The sequence below is a fragment of the Triticum dicoccoides genome, chromosome 7B (genome assembly GCF_002162155.2).
Source record: "Triticum dicoccoides isolate Atlit2015 ecotype Zavitan chromosome 7B, WEW_v2.0, whole genome shotgun sequence".
NCBI lineage: Eukaryota > Viridiplantae > Streptophyta > Magnoliopsida > Poales > Poaceae > Triticum > Triticum dicoccoides.
In genome coordinates, this window is record NC_041393.1 from 201,983,566 (window position 1) to 202,002,212 (window position 18,647).

Sequence of the window (18,647 nt, forward strand, 5' to 3'; positions counted from 1 at the left end):
GGTTGTAATCTTGTGAACAAAGCTCAATATGTCTTTTACGATTTTGTTCAAATAGTTTACTTTCCAAAAAGGCTAGCATCTTTACTTATTAATTTTCCATATTTTTGTAAAAAATAACTGCTCAAATCTGCAACAACATTATAATTAAAATCATCTTCGGTAAGCCTATGGCTAAATATTGTCATTTTTAATGGTTGCGGAGCCATTATTTTTTTGGCAGTATAGTTGTGGGACCAAACATAGAGTTTAGCCGAGAAAACCAAAACTATACGTTTTCATATATGACTGAAAGTTTACACATATACAAAGGCCTAGAGGAATTCTAGTCGCCGCTAGAGTATGGCCCTTCCATCATGGTTGTTCTCCTCACTTAGCATTGTCGATTTGGTGCTAGGAGGCGAGAAGTACCCTAGTTCTACCTATATTCCAATTATTATTTTCTCTGGTGCTAATTTGTGTGTTTTTTGTGACAAAGCCTCAACGGTGGAGGTGGTATCACACATAATAATTGTCACACAGGGACGTGAAGTTTCTACACCCAGGAGCAAATGCTCCTGGTGTGAACAGTAAAATAAAAAAAATCAAAAAAATCAAAAAATTCTGATTTTTTTTGTGGATACTTATACAAATGTTTGTTGTGCACGTAAAATTTCATCACGAAATCACATTGGCGGAAGGTGTGGTAAAAAAAACGATGCTCTGAAAATGTTACTTACAAAAGCATTTTGGAGCTCTGATTTTGTTTTTTTCGGCACGACTTTCACGAATGTGATTTCATGATGAAAATTTTCATGCAGAAGAAACACTTGCGAAAGTATGTCACAAAAATTTTTTAGAATTTTTTGAATTTTGTTCTATTTTTTTGATTTTACTGTTCACACCAGGAGCATTTGTTCCTGGGTGTAGAATGGTACTTTCGGTCACACAGCTCCATTTGAGTCATTGTATAGTCGTCGTAGTCGACAAGGCCGACATGAGGGAGCATGTGGTGTTTTATTCCTGCATATCATCTGCTCTAGGCCTGGCAGTTTGTCTCGACCAATCTTGATGGTGGTGACGGCAATATTAGTGTCAAGTTTGGTCAAGGTAGTGGTTATCATGCTTCATTCTTGCGCTCACAAAGTTCTTGTCGGATGGCATGGCGATGAATCAGTGATTCGGTAGCATGTCGTAGGTCCTTGGCCATAGTGCGTTAATGGTCTTAGGTTCTCATCTATTTGGGTGGGCGACTCAAGCGGCTCTTTAAAACTAATTACAGCTTAGTCTAGCTTGTGCATCTTTGGTCTTCTGCTTTTTCCACTGAAATCTTGACGGACTATTAATTAAGGTGCAAAAAGAAGAGCTAGTGATGAAAGTTTTCAAATCTTCTATGTAACTTCTAGTTTTATCAATCATTTTTGTGGTATGTGTGAGTTTAAGTTTATTTGACCAAACACAATTTGGTCAGTTAATCAATAAATTCATGTCCTTTGGTCAAAAAAGAGGAAACTATGTATTTTCTTCTAAAACGGAATTCTCTAAAAAGGAAAACATATTTTATTCAATGAAAAGGGAAGTTATGTATTTTGTTTCTCAATTCTTTTATATAAATTGTCGCTCTAAGAGGAGTATCACACCAACTCAAAAAAAGGGGGAGGGTACCCATATTATTTGTCGTTCAAATGTTAAAATCATCTAAATTTGGTTACTCGACCAATATTTGTATGATAATATTGTGAACCAATCTGTGGTTGGATGGTTAGGTGGACTATCCCTAGCCCACAAGGGTAAGTCCTGGTGCTCGCATTTATTCTGGATTTATTTCAGGATTTCTGGTGATGTACGTTCAGTGGGAGGAGACGTTCCTGTCGATCACGAGGTGCCTACAGTGACTTGTAAAATCTCAAGATGATATGTCGGCTCGGTCTCTCGGAGGTGCTCATAGGGATAGGCTATGCGTGTGTGCGTTCATAGAGATGAATGTATGCGCGTATATATGAGTGCTTTGTCTGTACTGATGTTAAAAAAGAAGAAGACAATTTCACAATTCAGTACAAAAAGTTGAAACAAGTCAGAAAGTGGTTGAAAATGAAATAATGAAAATACAAAATGATGGAAAAACACACATGTATTAGCAATTTTTGGGGGATTCTAATAGTCCATAAAAACATAAATACTATGAATACCATGGGATTCAGTAAAAGTCAAGAAAAGCATTGGAGTTAGTAAAGTTGCTAAATGCTCAATAAACAAAACTACCATTTCTCTATATTATTCTCCTTATTTTGTCTACTTTTGTGTGCAAAACTACCATCTTAAGTATGACAAATGGCTAAATCTTGACAGCTTTTCTTGTCGAGTAGCCATATTTCTCAGACTGAGAAACCAAAACTAGACTTTTTCTATATATAAAATTGTGCGCACAGGAGATGTCACACCACCCCTAAGAAAAGAGGAGATGCCACAATAGGCACAGAAGATAATGATGCACATCAAGTCTAATATTCGAACCAGTCAGAAAGACATGTCCCTAAAACTACAGTAACACAGTTTCCTTGGATGAGTATAATGATACAACCTATTTTTGCCCCGAAAAAAAAAACATATTAGCATTTCAGACTAATGGATGCATGCTAAGCTTAGACTGCACCCCGAACAGAGCATCGATAATGGCCAAGTTATGACTCATGATGCGCCTCATGCGTCCAGCGTGGGTCAATAACAATCTACAGCCGAGTTGACGGCGAAGGAGGCGGCGGGAGCTCGAAGAAGTCGATCATCTCCGGGGGCAGGTCACCGAACAGCACGTCGGCCGTGCCCCGCCGCACCGGCGCGACGAGGCCGTAGTCGTCGACTTCCTCCTCCAGCCCAAAGAACCGGGGCGGCGTCTGCTGCTCCGGTTTCGGCTCCAAGTAATGCACCGGCTCCGGTTTCGGCTCCAGGTAATGCTCCGGTCCCGATTTCGGCTCCAGGTAAGCCACGCCGACGCCGCCGTCGATCAGTGCGTTCCCGTGGAAGACGAGACCTCCCGAATCAACCATGGGCGCAGGGTCAGCGGCGTAGAGGAAGGGCAGCGGTTGGTGAACTTCCGAAGCGCCGCCGTACGAGCTGCTGCATCCCGCGGCGACGTCCATGGCGGCCAACCCGAGGGGAAACGGCAGGACGGATTCGGCTCCGGAGAATGGCGCGCCTGCATATTGGTTAGCCGCGAGTGGTGGTTCTTGGCTGCTCTCGCCGATGTGGTGCTGGTGCATTGTCGTCTGTCGGAAGGGGATCATGCCGAAGCAGCGATACTGATCCTGCCACACAGGGGCGAAATGTGCAACAGTTCAAGGCTTCAGATTACACATAAAATGGCAGCATGACTGAGTTCGAGAATGGAAAAAATGCACATGTATTTCTTCTAGATATCATACTGGCTCGAAACTACTTGGGGAAATCTGTCCACACGAGTCTTATATAAATGTTGTTTTAGTGTGTTTTAATTGAACTAAAACGTTGTGTTATTTCTTATGTAAACATTGACAACTTGAAGATTATAAATTTCAGTAGTGAAATTAGGGGAAAATTTGATCACTTCACACACACATGACCACTTGAATTTGTAATTTTCGTCAACTTTTACTAAGATGTGAATCTATAAAACTAATGGCCAAATATGCATATTAGAGTTGGTGTCGAACTGTTGTCAACCAAAAGAAGAAGTAAACAAAAGGTACCAATGTGTAATTATGCCGCCCAAATCAGGAGGAACAGGTGTCGCTCGATCATTTCAGGAAAAAACAGAGGCGCAAAATCAGGTTCAGAAACAGGGTGATCGCTGTCCAGTTCAGAAGCAACAAATCCATTTCAGTTTTTCTTCAGAGAAAGCAAGCAAGAGAAGAGGGTCACCTCAGAAGCGCGTGCCGCTGCCGCCTCATGAGAGTTCGACGCCGCAGAAGATGAAGCAGCGCCTACGCCGCCGACGCCGCCGCTGTGTTTGGCGGCGGCTGAGGCTGACCTCCTGCGGGGCAGCGGCGCCCTTAGGATCCTGGCGAGGCGCTTCTGCCGCGTGCTCCAGAAGTTTTTGACGTCGTTGTCCGTCCTGCCGGGCAGGTACGTCGCGATCCTCGCCCACTTGTTCCCGAACTGCGCCTGCAGGTCGATCACCACCCGCTCCTCCTCCGACGAGAACTTGCACCCCCTTCACACAGAACAAAACCACGGCGCCCTTGAGTACGCCACAGGCGGGTCGAAACTGGAAGCCCGGCGCAGCGGGGAGGAAGACGAAAGAAGCTTCATGGAGCCAGAGGAAAATGGAAGAGGAGAGGCGGGATAGCGGATTACGTACGTCTTGAGGTCGGGGCGAAGCTTGTTGACCCAGCGGAGGCGGCAGGACTTGCCAGTGCGGGGGAGGAGGCCTTTGGATCGAATGGAGCTCCACTCGCGGGGGCCGTGCTCGCGGACGTGCTGGTGCAGCACCTCGTCCTCCTCCGCCGTCCACGGCCCCTTCCTCACGGCCACCCGGTCACCGCCACCGCGCGGCTGCATCGTCGTCGTCCTCCTCCACCGCGGCTGCCACTGAAGGCCACCGCGACCATGCCAATCGCAGGCCGGCTCTCAGCGGGATTCCGCTCTGCTTGGCTGCTGTCTGTCGCTTCTCGCCGCGCGTGTTCAGAAGAGGGGGAGAATGGAAATGGACAGCCAGGCGCCCACGAACGCCCACTACCTGCGATGTAGGGAGAAGTGGGACTAAATTTTGTAAGCGGGAGCGGGGAGCCCATCGCCCAAACCAGCCACCCGATCCTGATCGGAGGCCTGATTTTAATTCAGCGGCACAACGGGACGCTGCAACCGCCTCCTTGCCCACAACTCTCTCGTGTGAAAACGTGCTTACAAATCAAATTCAAACAGAAACCCGTGTCGCATACGTAAAAAATCTGCACACTTCTTCGAGCAAGATCATGGTTCCACTTCCAAATCGACGAAGAAGTTTCGCCTTATGTCAGAACACGTAAAAAGCGCACCATTGGTAGTTTGGTACAATCCGTCAGAGTACTAAGTTTTGATTTAGCAGTCTGAATGTCGTCGACATTGTTGTCCTGCCGCAATTTCTACTGCTACAGGAGTACAGTCCGTCAGATTGTGCACTGATCACGTCACTGAAGGCTAGCAACCATATATCCTCTATAACACTAAGTTCCCTAATTTTAAAGAGCTCACAATCAGTTGAGGTTTACAATTAAAATTGGGTCATTCGATTTTGATCGGGTCAACAATTTCTCAATGCTATCTCATTTAATTGTTTTATATAGTATACATTGTGTTTTCTAATTTTTAATGCCTCACAATTAATTGAGGTCTTCAATTTAAAATTGAGTCACTAATTTTGATCGGGTCAACAATTTCTTAAGGAGCTCTCCCATTCAATTATGTTAATTCATTATATTCCCTATTTTGAAGCTCTTCAATTCAATAGAGGTATGGATTTGATTTACGATTTTGGTCGGGCCAATGATTTTTCTCCAAATCAATCAGCGGCAATCGGCCTATAAAAACATACAAATCACGTGCTTCCTCCCATCATCTAGAAAAAAGAAACGCCACCATGTGATACTGTAGTACCAATATAATACATGCATCTATCAATGCAGAAATTTCCCCGCATAAATATGTGTTTATTAGCGGATAACACAGAATCACACCTGGAAAGACCCACCAAACATCGTATAATAAAAATACGCACTCCATCATCTCACTGCCACCCAGACTAAATATTACATCAATTCTAAAATATAAAGGGTGTTAGATTTTTGGAAAGTCAAATTCCTTTAACTCGAGACACCCCCGTCTCCCTCCCCAGCCCCGTGTCGCCTCCCCCCATCCCGTGGCCCGGGTGCCCAACCCTAGCCGACGGACCCAACCCCCACCCTCCCCCCTCCCCCGGTTGCCACCAGCGGGCGCCGCCAGGCAAAGCCCGCGCGGCGTCTGCGGAGGCGGGATCTCCTTTTCCCTCGCTTGGATCAGGGGCCGCGGGGGGCTCCTTATTCGGGAGCGTCGGCGGAGCTCGGAGGCCTGGCGCAACGGGTGGCGTGCGCAGGCGGTGGCAGTGAGGGGCGGCGCGGCCTGCTGGCAGGTGGTGGCGCGTCACGGTGGAGCACGCGGGCTGGTGGCGGCGCGGCGTTTTTCGCAGCGGTGCTTGATCCGGTCAGATCTGCGCTGGCTGGGAGTGAGGGCTGGCTGCCGATGCTCGGCGGGAGGCTCGGTTGGGCGGCGGGCCCAGACAGAGTTGGCGGTGGTGAGATGGTGAGCTATGGTGTCGGCGGAGACGTTTGAAGGCAGTGGCACGAGCCCACGAATAGGTTGGTGGTGGCGACAACTGTATGGCTCGGCCAAGATGGAGTCTTGGTGAGCAGCGAGTGGTCGGTCACCTCTGTGCAATGTGGTGAGCGGCGGTGCTCTCCCGGTGGCGATGCTTGGTGCTTCATGAGGTTCTGTTCCGGCCGTCGCAAGGCCGTCCTTTGGTTGGCGACGACTGCTGTGGGTGGTCTTGGATCTTGCCAGAGGTGCGGGCGGTTGTGGTTTCTGTCCAGGCTGGGAGTTTGGTGCGATCACCGAGTTCCTCTTTGTTGTGCAGCCGGTCGTCGGTCTTCGGCTTTTGCGACTGCTTCTGCTTAGAGTTGCGGTAGCGGCGGTGCGAGGCTAATTGGACGGTGTTGCCAGATTTCAAGAAGCGTGGTGATGTGCGATGCGCGGATGAAAATCTTGCTTGGCTCCTATCAGGCCGATGGCGATGGCACCTGTGGGTGTCATCCCCTTCTTGGAGGCGTCACCGAGGCGTGTTCACCCTGCCCCTCGCATCTTGGAGTTGGTAGCTGTCTCCGGGCGAAAGCCTTGATTCAGTTGGATCGTCACATTGACGGCGTCATCGACGTCGTATCTCCGTTGGGAGCTTTTGTGGAGACACGACTGGGTCCTTATTGCGATCCTCCGGTGTTCGCCGCTATCCTCTTTCTGGTACTTTGCGGCGCTATGTACGCTCATCGCCGGTGTCTCCCTCAGATGGGAGCAAGTCATGCCTTCCGCTTGCCACTTCTTCTTAGGCGCTCAGTGTGGATGGTGCGTCGACAGGAGATGTTCTACGGAAAGAGGTGGTCTTCGGAAATGTCCGGCGTCGTCGCGACGCGGTGTGTGTGTTAGCTGAGGATATGCTTTTTTGTGTTGTAGCTTGCTTTGCGGTGTTGTCCGTCTGTGGACTTGATCAACCGTGGTGTGGTGTGTGCGACCCTCGTTGTTCACAATGAGTGGCAGTTTCTTATAATTTTAATTCTGCATTCTATAAAATTTGGTATGCTTAGACGTGCTTAAAAAAACATTTAACTTTGACCAAGTTCACAGCCAAAATTGCCGACAACCACAATATCAAACTTAAAAATGTTTGACTTTTAAAAAAATAACGCATCTAATTTTAAAACACGATGAGTTTCTTTTTATAAACCCAACAATAGCGCAGCAAAGCAGGCCACGCCAAAGCCGACTACTCCTGGTCGCACCGGACGAGACGGCCACCTTTGCTACACAGTCCCTGCTCGGCGACGGCCGCCTCCACCACCTTCCCGTAGCTGTACCGCAGCGGCATCCTCCCTAGCAGCCGGTGGAACTGCGTGATGCACTCCCCTCGCTTCTCCCAGTGCCCCACGCCGCCTCTCGAGCTCAGCCCCACGGCCTTCATCGCCGCGTCGCCGCCCTCCACGCCGGTGCCAGTGTTGGCGTCGTTCCTCGGGTCGCCCCAGTCCCTGATGCTGCCGGCCTCCACCAGCACCGGCCCTTCCCCGGACACCTCGGCGGCCACGAAGTTCATGAGGATGTCCTCGCAGTTGCGCTCCCGGTCCACCACGGCGCGCGCCGCCGCGAGCTCCGGGGAGCAGGAGTACTTCCGGAGGAGGTCCACGCCGAGGACGAGGAACTTGGTGAGCACCATGGAATAGCGGCCGGGCTGCGGCGCGGTGTACGCCCACCTCCCGCGGGCGAGGTCCAGGTGGTGGGACCTCGGAAAGAAGCCAACGAGGGTGCCTGGGCGGGCGGCCCGCTGCTGCCAGGCGACGAACGCGAAGGAGATCGCGGCGGCGTTGGGGAGGACGTCGTCGTCGGCGACGGCCACTGCGGCGGTGCGGATGGACGGGTGCGGGAGGAACCGGGAGTTGAGGGAGGCCGAGGCGGTGCGGTGGAGGGACACGCCCGGCGGGAAGCGCGGGAGGAGGAGGCGGTCGTCCGGCGTGGAGGGGTTGCACCAGAGCACGACGACGGCGAGGACGAGCGGGTGTGCGGCGTAGGCTCCCGCGATGGCGCGGAGGAGCGGGAGCCGCCGCTCCGAGTAGCCGCTCAGGAGCACCGTGAGCCGGTCCGGCCGCAGGTCCTCCTCCTGCGGGGACTCCGCGTCGCAGGCCGCCTCTTCTCCTCCTCCGAGTGCCGCGACGGCGGAGAGTGTGACGGCAACAAGGAAGAGGAGGAGGAGGACAAGGCAATGGTGGTGGTGATGGTGCGACGACGGCATGGAGGACGCGGCGGCGAGATCTGGTGAAGAGTGTTGACTCGAGGCGACTTGTAGAAGCAGCGAACGAAGATTTTGCGCGGGCCTGGATGTCAGGCTTTGCGGTTTGACTCGTGGCGGTCGTGATCTGGCCGATGTGGACCTGCATGGGGCCGAGGTGTCAGAGGCGGGATCCTTTCCCTACCTTTCCCTCGCGATTTTATCCGGAGGGTGCGGTGGTGAGGCGAGGCTGAGAAAGGAAGAGAATGGCTGTGCAGTGGTGCAGCGCGACGAGCCTGCACGGTTGGTGCCACAACCCATCGCCGCCGCTGCCGTCCCCGGCATTGGGGTCGCTGTCTCGGCAACCGAGGAGGATCGGCTGCGTGTCCGTCCGCAGGGAGGTCGCCGTGGCCGCGGCGGCAGAGGCGGCCCCGCCGGAGGTGGAGGCGGACATGGACATGGAGGTTAGCATCTCTCAAGCCTCGCAGTGATCCATGACTATCTGACTAGCTTAAGTTATGCACCTGCTCCTCCAAGCTAACAATTCTCACCTGCCGTCTGCGCTGTTGTCCCAAGGAAGAAGGTGTAGAGTGCGAAGAAGGGTGCGGCGGCACGGGGTGGCTGCTGTGCGACTTCTGCAAGGGGAAGAAGAACAACGTCAAGTCCGAGAGCAGCCCCCGGATCTACCGCCGCTGCCCGACCTGCAAGGCCGTGAGTTCTCTCTTCTTTCTCCTACCTTAATTTCCATCCTCTTCTTCAGCTCCGGCGCCGGCGACCAACCGGAGTCCCTTGTTGCTGCAGGCAGGGTACATCTTATGCCAGAGATGCAGGGTCTACAGATGCATCACATATCCTGAAAGCACCGAATCATGATCGACACAGGCATGCACAGCAAGCAGATCGAGCTGGAGATCTTCTCATCGTTTTGCTGCTTCTTCTACCTTCCTTATGCTGCCCTGCTGACTGCGGTGTGGATCGTTCGTCTTCCTTCAGTGTCACTGATAGAAGAGCATGCTCTGTGCATTTTGTTTTTGCTCCATTGCCAATGAATGTTATAGTAGCTTGGTCATCAGGAAAAACTTCTCTGATTACCAGAAACTTTGCAGTTTGCACATGTATCTGTGGATCGAATAGATCACTGGCAATAGAGCAATTGTGCACACTGATAATACGCCAAAGGACTACATATAGACATATTATTTACTGTATATATTGGTCTCTCAAACATCAGGGCGCAATACTAGGATCACTGGCAATAGAGCAATTGTGCACACTGATAATACGCCAAAGGACTACATATAGACATATTATTTACTGTATATATTGGTCTCTCAAACATCAGGGCGCAATACTAGGATGACCGATGAGTAGCTGAGCATGGGGTAGAGGTTGGAGTAGAGGAAATGCGAGAACTGGTGTATGGTGAGAGCGCGATCAGGTAAGTCTTCGGTGAGGAAGTCGTATGGTGCTGGCTTGCCTGTGTCCACCACCGGTTCCCACCGGCGCCCTGCGCGCTCTGGGAGCTCAACAACGGCCGGTAAGTGGCTGGTGTTGAAGGCCACATAGATCTCGCCCTGTCTTTCATCTTTCTGTGGTGAGATACATAAAGATATTTGTTACTTCTAAAACTCTCCATAATTTACTTTTGAGTTAAATTTTCTTTTTTAAAACAACTATAGTGAAGTGTCAGAACTATATGAGTACCATGGAAAAGGCAACGAATCGGCTATTCTCAGACCAATCAGGCTTCCCAGGCTGATGACCATGCCACTGCAGCCGTTTGGCCGTTGGAAAGTCCTCAAGGCCAAGACCCTCGCACTCCCTACAGTGCAGCAGATCAAATACACAAATAGACAACACCAACTTGATTAGGGTGTGAAATTGACATTGCTTCTTGCTTAGCGTTTGGAGGCACCTTCAGTGGTTCTACACAGAAATTATTCAACGGAATACTTACTTGCGGAATTTGGTCATGAGGCAGCAGAATCGGTGCAACTCAGAGTATTGTTCTTTTTTATCCCAGCGAAAATAATTGACCTACAGAAGAGCCATGACGGATGAATGCAAAGATTTGAAGATAGTTACTTAGAACAACAATATGTGACCAAATTGTACTGACATAAGAATCATGGCAGTATGTATTGTTGTTGCCCCCTTTTGTGTGGCCATATTCATCACCCATGTAGAACATTGGAACTCCCTAACAATTCAAAAAAAATGAAAATGCTTAGAAGGTCTGAAATACTGAAGAAGGTGAATGTAAGAATTTAACTTTGGCAGATATCTCAGATAAGCAATCCCTTCATGTTGGCTCTATTAATATTGGGATTGGATGTTTCGCCTGACAACACATGCCATTGTGAAAAACAGGCAATCTCAAAAATTAAAGAGATCAGATATAAGTCTTACTTGAGAAACCATGAGACAAACAAAGAAATTGCGCATCTGCCTCTTCCTCAATCTTTTGACAGACAATCTTGCGAATTCTCCTTCCTATATTGTTCACATGAAATGTAAGTGCATGTTACACATGATTCTAAAGCTTCTTTGCAATTGCACAAATTTTGCTCCAAACTGAAAGAACATGCTGTCATTTAAAACCATTTATACGGCAGGGGTCTGCTGCAAGGTAAACAGAGGAAAATTCATCAAATTCAGGTGATTGTGCTCATGGCATGTGCCCAACCCTCAGATGATGGATGCGGATGCACTTGCTTGGGAGGTAACCACTCTGAGGCTGCTGAGAAGATTGGAGGTGACCTCGCTCCAGTTGATTGAAGATGGGATGATGCTGGTCGTCCCTAAATTCTAAAAGGTTGATGTAATAGAGCATATCGTTTCCTTTTCTCTTTGCGCCTGAAACAACTGTTTCTGCCGGGTTGATACTTTATTTCTCTCTACGCATACTTGTAAAACTTATGGTTCGGATACTGTGATTTCGTTGGAAATGGAACCAGGGTGATGCCTTTGCTATTAAAAAAAATGTGCTTATTGTTCCCCCTATTAGTAACGGTGGTCAGCCTGTATCAATATTTATAACCACAATTCCTGTACTGCCGTGTGCACAAAATTGAAGGCAACTTTTCTCTAGAAAATATAATTATACGAACAAAGAGATCTTGTAGGGAAACTCTTACTGCCTTAACGGTTTAGGTAGAGAGAGAACCATACAACGACATTTGTCAGCCATTCAACTATTATGTAAAGCATGAAAATTTCAAAAAAAAAAAAGGAGAGTTCAGAATTACCTCCCCACAATTCCAGCTAAGATTGTGATTTTCTCCATCTCTGTTGTTCTCCCCATTTGGTAAATTGTACTTCTTATTATATGTTACCAAATCAGCCAGTGTAAATCCATCATGTGCACATACAAAGTTGATACTGTGCCAAGGTTTCCTTCCTCCTGCCTGATTAATCAATAAGAAGTTGCAGTGCCAATAACAAGTTACTGGTTTGATTTCTAGAGAAACCAAATAGAAATTTGTGAATAACAGATCAAATTATCCGACAAATTAAATTTGGCATTCATCTTACAAATATACATCGAGCTAAGTTAGCACCGATAGAAAGTATGAAGTCGTTTTCCTTTCTTTACAGAAAAGCAACTTACCTATGAATTCTGAGATGGCTTCTTTTAGGGGGGCAAATCAATATAGTTTCTTCTCCCCCCCTAAAAAATGACATGGCTGGAATTTTTCAGTGGATTATTCACCGGACAAATAAATAAGATAACTAGAAAGCCCTATGTTCCTTCATTGGCAAGTTGGGTGTTAAAACCTATATATAGCACTAGTGTATACACTAATACTTCTTAGCCAAATGCATATGCATACACTATGATTGTTATATATTTAGATGTGTATCATCATGTGGTATATATAAAAAATCCAGGTGACATTCACTCAACTCATTTACAAGTATTGCCACAACTTACCTGGTATAGGTGTGGACTTCCACAAAGACATTCGGCAAAACCACCAGCAAATCCATCAGTGCCTTTAATGAATTGACGCACAATGTCCCGGTACTGAGGAAACAACCACACAAGTTAGTACTTGGATGAAATAGCTAGTAAGTGACGTGGGAGATGTGCAACATATTTGTTTAGTTGAAATGGATGCACAAGATCATATGTTCCCTCTTAAAGATCCACCAGCATTAGCATATACTCCCTCCGTTCCTAAATATAAGTCTTTTTAGAGATTCTAATATGGACTACATACAAAGCAAAATGAGTGAATCTACACTCTAAAATACGTCTATATACATCCGTATGTAGTCCATATAGAAATCTCTAAAAATACTTATATTTAGGAACGGAGGAAGTACAAGCTTAATATCGCAATGTTTCTTACCGATTTCAATTTTTCATTCCCTGATAAAAACCAAATGCGCAGCAGTGTTGTCAATAATTATTGGCCAGACACCCAGAATTCACAATTCCATTTTTATTTTCTATGGGACCAGTACGGAAGTGCCCAAATGAGGAGTATATATATAAACTATAATAATTTACAAAATACTACTAAGCGAAAACCTTTGTCGCACCCTCAAATCAAGCTACAAATAAAGGTAAAGGTAAATTAAATATCATCCAGCTGCTTGCTTCAAACACCCAAAATCCTAGGAGAAAACAATGAGGTTTAGGTGTTGCAAGTCAAAAAGCAATATCGTCTTCTGTGCTTATTCGTGGGGATTTACTTCGAACATGCATATATTTGTTAAATGATACTCCCTCCATCCGGAACTACTTGTTGCAGAAATGGATAAAAATGGATGTATCTAGAACTAAAATACGTCTAGATACATCCATTTCTCCGACAAGTAATTTCGGACGGAGGGAGTATAATACAGCACAACATGAACAATTTCTTGCAGAAAACTCAAATATTTCTTGCTCGGTTGACACCCACAAGAGTTAGTGCATTCATTCAGACATTTGACAAGTAGTACTTCACTATTCAGCACATGTGTTATCATTCTTGTAGACAGATGCGGGATAATTCTGCGTGCCCCTTTAAAGTTCAGGTGGAATGCGTATTACTTTGCTTTATCTATATATGTCACAAATATAAGTTATATTTCTATCAGTATTTGCCAATCAAACTTTTAACAGGTAGCTTACCTTCCCATTCCACTCAGACCAAACATTCCAGTGAGGGAATTGACCTACTTGATAGAGGCCTCCTGCATCCCATGCTTCAGCAATGAGCTATAATTGCAACGGGGGAAAGGAATAAGAGAGCCTCCAAAGGAAGCAATAATATGTCAAGTATATACAGTTGAAATATAGTATCTACATGTTTAGCATAACTCACAAGAAGCAGATAAAGAGAGCTACTTGCATTTTTTTTCCTTATCAGCATTGGGAAATTGATCATTACCATATTAAAACAATTGAATGCACACAGACAACAGGTGTTGGATGAAACAAGTACCTTGACGCCTCCAAGAATTGGGTCATTGCTGATCATGTCAATAAGTGGTGGAGTAACAAGAGGTGTCCCTGTTGTGATCATGTCACCTTCTATTGGAGCTCCATACACGTTAACTGGATCCCACAGACTTGTAAAAGAAACATTCTTTTAAGAATCTTCTGAAAAGGCAACACGCAAACAAACAATAAATACAAATTACCTGGAACCTCTGGTCATTATGGATGCAAGATCAAAACGAAAACCATCAACATGCATTTCCGTCACCCAGTATCTGCAAAATAAAAGTAAATTAGTTGACGAGACATACAGTAGATTTTTCCCTTTTCACTGGAGAAAAACAATTTGAAGATGCCAAATCAATAAGCACCAGGACATTAGTATTGGTGACATTTAAAGATACAATATGCTGACCAAAAGATTTACCCCCACAAGCTTGCAAATTAATCATATCAAAATGACAAGCAGCGAAAGAAATGAAAAGTAGTTCTAGAAGTAAAATGTATATCTGTACCTTAAACAATCTACAATGAATTGACGAACCACAGGATGATTACAGTTGAAGGTATTCCCACAGCCAGAATAGTTATAAAACTCTCCCTGCATGAACATAATCCCCTTGAAAAAGAACTACTACATAACACATCTATACTCTATACATCTATGAAAGAACAATTATGCAGCAAGAAAGATCTGTCACCTTGGGTGCAAGCATATAGTATGTAGTATTATCGACCCCCCTAAATGATAATATTGGACCATTCTCATTACCCTCAGCTGTATGGTTGAAGACAACATCCAGGATCACCTAACAGTAACATTTCTTCGCATCAAATTGATAAGTTCAAAAGGAGCAACTAACTCATACGACTTGCTTACCTCAATTCCCCGTTTGTGAGCCTCTCTTACAAAAGTTTTGAACTCATTTATGGCATCACGCCCACAGTTTTTTATCCCGCCTGATGTGTATCTTGTCATTGGTGAAAAGAAGTTTATGGTAGAATATCCCCAAAAGTTCATCCTGATAAGAAAACAAGCAGTTTATACAAAACAGTGATAAATTGGTCATGTTTCCAAAGAGAAATATAGCCAACAATAATCATGTTAAAACACATATGCATGGTACACACGAATAATGAGAGGGCAATTGGGAACGTTGGTACAAATGACAGGTAGGCAGACAAAATTCATGTTAGCAAGTCTGGAGATGGCAAGACAGTAGCATGCTGGATTTCATTTTCAGCTATCAACTATTCAACTGTTGTGACCAATTTCAATTATGGATTGATGTTTCATGGAGAAAAATCTAGCTTAGGTACTTGCGAAATATTAACATCATTAGCAGCAGCCGGTATAGATCATATATATATAACTGTTGAGTGACTGCTAAAAAATAGTTTGAACAAATATCAGTTATGCAGGCACAAAATGTGTATGAACTCTCACTCCAACAGTGCTGGCAGGCTAATACTAAATTCAAGTCCTTACTTGGAAGAAGAGGTTGAGTACTCCAGCTCGTTGAACTCATGGCAGGGCATTAATTCAATACAATTAACTCCAAGCTCCTGTAGAGGGAACAGTCCAATATTAAATAATACGGAATTCATAAGCAGATCTGGGAAAACATATTTAGTCATGATTACAGAATTGGGTATTAAATCCAAATAAGATGCGTGTGAGCATCTCCTCGATAATGAGCATGTAACTGCTATAGCAGTAGTTTTTGTAATAACCCAAATTCTGGCTAATATGTAGCTTTCTTTAAAAAATTATCCTATGTAATCAGCAAGTACAACTGTACCTTCAAATAGTCAAGCTTCGACACAGCTCCAATGAAAGTACCCGGATGTTCTACATTGCTTGAATCATGCTTCGTGAATCCACGCAAGTGCATCTCATATATTACCAGGTCCTTTTGAGGATATCTTAGAGGTAGGTCGCCTTCCCAATCAAACTGCAGATGCAAACCTTTTTACTGCATGTCCAATTAAACGGCTAAGACAACAACAACAAATACTAGATGCAATTTCACTTCACTTCCACTTGCAAACATAATAGTATAAAAAAATATGATTCAAGGACCTTTAACAACATAAATTACAAGTTTTCGTCAAAGTCAGCAGACAACTACAAATGTCTAATAACACTGCTCTCTTTGATCATGACTGTCTGAGGCAACGTAGTACAAGTGAAAGACAGGAGAAAAATATGAGAAAAAGAGAGAAACAAATGCAGCCGATATTTTCAGCAATCAGGCATACCGTGCTATATGGAAGAGGGATCATGCCAGCCATCTGAGGCCAGCAATTGTTACCACGCGCTGGAACACCATACTCCCCTCGGCTTATCACTGCCTGGAGCAACACAAAAGGCAGCAAATAAGCGTCCTCGTAACAATTTCTACTGTAAATACCAAGATGCAGGTAAAGCTAATGTATGATCACCTTAGCATAAGGATCCACCACGACATTGGAAACATCAAGGTAGTGCCCGCAGTGAGGAGCAAAGGTGCCGTCGAACCTGTACCCGTAAAGCATGTTGTGCAGCTCGCCTTCGATGAAGACATGCCACACGTTCCCGGTCCGATTCATCAGGGGGTCAAGGGGAACCTCCTCGGTCACCCTATCCTGCAGCATTTGCCCCAGTACAAAACTTAAATTGCAGGCCCAAAAAAGGGGCGCGCGGCGCACGCAAAGCTGATGAACTCTACTCGGGAGGCAACCCCACCGCCTTGAGATCTTCTGGCGTGAAGAGGCAGAGCGCCGCGGCGGTGGCTCCGCCGGAATAGACGGCGAAATTGACCCCGCCGGCGAGCGCGGTGGCGCCCAGCGGCGCGGGCATTCCGGCGAGCACCCTGCACGCGCCGCCGAGCGCGTACCTGTCCTCCGCCACCGGCTCGTCCTCCTCCCCCTCGTCCTCTACCTTCGTCGCCGCCTCGACAACCGCGGCGCACACCTCGCCGACCCCCTTCCCCGCCGTCGCATTGGGTCGCCACCGTCGCAGGCGCGGCGCCGGCCCCGACCCCGGCCGCCTCGCGCGCGCGGCGAGGGACGGGCGCGCGCAGAGGCAGGGCGCCTCGGGCATGGCCATCATTGTCATGCCGGGAACCCCGAGCGATCGGTGATTGATTTTGGGGAGGAGCGGCGAGGCGGGGTTATTTATCGGTGGGATCCGCGCCTCCTGTTGGTTCTTCGTGGGAGGTGTGACTGGAGTGCGTGCGTGATAGTATGGCAGAGTGCTACTGTGGTTGAGTGAGGGGGGAGGGATCGAATCGATCGATCGATCGCACCGTCCGTTCGTCCGAGCGTGCGTGCGCCGTGCGCGCGCTCTCGCTTTGCTGACTGTGCCGGGCGTGTCGCGTTGCGGCTCTCACCGTCCATTTGGACCGGCCGCTGCGGGTGCCGTGCCGTGCTAGCATGGGGCGGGTCCGCTGGCACGGGTTTTCCGTGAGGCCCGGTTGCAGGGAGAACAAGATCCCATAGGTAGAACTGGGAAGAAATGGGGCTGTCTCATGCTCTCTCCGAGGGATAATGCAAAGTAATGCTAGTGCCAAAAAATCGTTTTTAGGCATTTAGAGAACAAAACACAGCTCTACCAGTTGTCCTATCAGTATATGTTGCTCACAGCTCTAGGAGTGTCCTAACTGCAAAAAAAATTTAGGGCGGCCCTATATTTTGCCTCTAAGTGCTGCAAATAACAATAAATGTAGCCACGAGCGACCCAATCGCCATTGTGAAACATTCACGCTGCGGCGGGTGCCTCTGTGCGTCGGTGCCACCCCTGATTCCGGCCACCGTCGAGCGCCAGATCCACGCGTCTCTGCCCTTCACCTTTGTATCTTCCCGCCCCGCTCTCCAGATCGACTGAATCGACTGCCACCGCATCGGCCGCCACATCGACCGATTCCAGCCACCATCATTGCATCGTCCCGCGTTGGAACCATGAACCCCTCCCCCACCGCGCTCCACACCGACCGAATCGACCGCTGCACCATCCCATTCAGCCGCCACCGCATGGTCCGTCGTGTCGAACGATTTCGGCCACCACCGCCACCACAACATCGGCTCGTGCGACCACTACACCGCCCAACGCCAGATCCATCATGTGCATCGACTAAATCGGCCGTCGCGCCGCCGCCCCGCAAGCAACACGGGTTTCTGCGACGTTCGGTTCCGGCAGCCTGGCCGCTACACCGTCAAAATTCCATTTGACGAGCGCCGGACGTGGCTCAACACCTATGACACGCCGGAGATCGCCACCCATGGGTACGAGCTCGTGGCTTTGAGGTTTCGTCAGCCGAGGTCCGAGCGCAACTTCCCCGATGTTCCGACCGGAGTTCCTCGCTTCTGATGTGCATTTTGTGTCTGGCAAAGAGGATAAGGAATATCGTCTAGTCATGGAGTAGCGCACCGCCCATGGGAGTGATGTGGTGTCTATGGCGAGGTCGAGGCCAATCCGCACCTAGTGGAGGTGAAGTGTGAAGTCTTCGCCAGGGGAAATGAGGAGCACAAGAATGAGAGGACGATCAAGAAGAGGATGAGGAAGGCCACTCACGGGTTATCCAGCTTGAGTTGGACGACGGCATTGATTGGGACAACCTCGCACTCATAGTGGTGAGTGTATTTTGTACACTCATTACACCATTGTTTAAACCGGGCATTTCGAGATAATCACTTTGATTTTATCACTAAGGACTAATAAATGCAAAACATTGCAAATCCCTT

At 47.5% G+C, this 18,647-nt stretch overlaps 2 protein-coding genes across 2 annotated transcripts; one reads left to right on the forward strand and one right to left on the reverse strand.

The window, feature by feature from the left end:
- The first annotated feature begins 8,703 nt into the window (after window positions 1–8,703).
- Window positions 8,704–9,659, forward strand: LOC119336553. Its single transcript, XM_037608597.1, has 3 exons — window positions 8,704–8,952; window positions 9,065–9,199; window positions 9,290–9,659. Exons 1-3 carry the CDS (start codon window positions 8,755–8,757, stop codon window positions 9,359–9,361), a joined length of 405 nt encoding a protein of 134 aa, XP_037464494.1. The 5' UTR covers window positions 8,704–8,754; the 3' UTR covers window positions 9,362–9,659.
- On the reverse strand, window positions 9,429–17,192 carry LOC119336551 (isoamylase 1, chloroplastic-like). The gene is made up of 19 exons (XM_037608596.1): window positions 16,651–17,192; window positions 16,368–16,550; window positions 16,185–16,277; window positions 15,725–15,877; window positions 15,412–15,488; window positions 14,803–14,944; window positions 14,624–14,731; window positions 14,438–14,523; window positions 14,126–14,197; window positions 13,927–14,053; window positions 13,614–13,700; window positions 12,423–12,515; window positions 11,737–11,895; window positions 10,898–10,981; window positions 10,608–10,688; window positions 10,446–10,525; window positions 10,193–10,310; window positions 9,800–10,077; window positions 9,429–9,688 (listed from the first exon to the last, which is right to left on the reverse strand). The coding sequence occupies exons 1-18, from the start codon at window positions 17,020–17,022 to the stop codon at window positions 9,820–9,822; spliced, it is 2,373 nt and encodes a 790-aa protein (XP_037464493.1). The 5' UTR covers window positions 17,023–17,192; the 3' UTR covers window positions 9,429–9,688; window positions 9,800–9,819.
- Window positions 17,193–18,647: the final 1,455 nt, after the last annotated feature.

Coding starts and splice junctions, on each gene's coding strand:
- LOC119336553 (XM_037608597.1), top strand. CDS start 8,755: ATGGCTGTGCAGTGGTGCAGCGCGACGAGCCTGCACGGTTGGTGCCAC. Junction 8,953..9,064: donor AGGCGGACATGGACATGGAG/GTTAGCATCTCT, acceptor TGTTGTCCCAAG/GAAGAAGGTGTAGAGTGCGA. Junction 9,200..9,289: donor GCTGCCCGACCTGCAAGGCC/GTGAGTTCTCTC, acceptor TTGTTGCTGCAG/GCAGGGTACATCTTATGCCA.
- LOC119336551 (XM_037608596.1), bottom strand. CDS start 17,022: ATGACAATGATGGCCATGCCCGAGGCGCCCTGCCTCTGCGCGCGCCCG. Junction 15,878..16,184: donor TCCCTCTTCCATATAGCACG/GTATGCCTGATT, acceptor TTGCATCTGCAG/TTTGATTGGGAAGGCGACCT. Junction 10,689..10,897: donor TTTGTCTCATGGTTTCTCAA/GTAAGACTTATA, acceptor TTGAATTGTTAG/GGAGTTCCAATGTTCTACAT.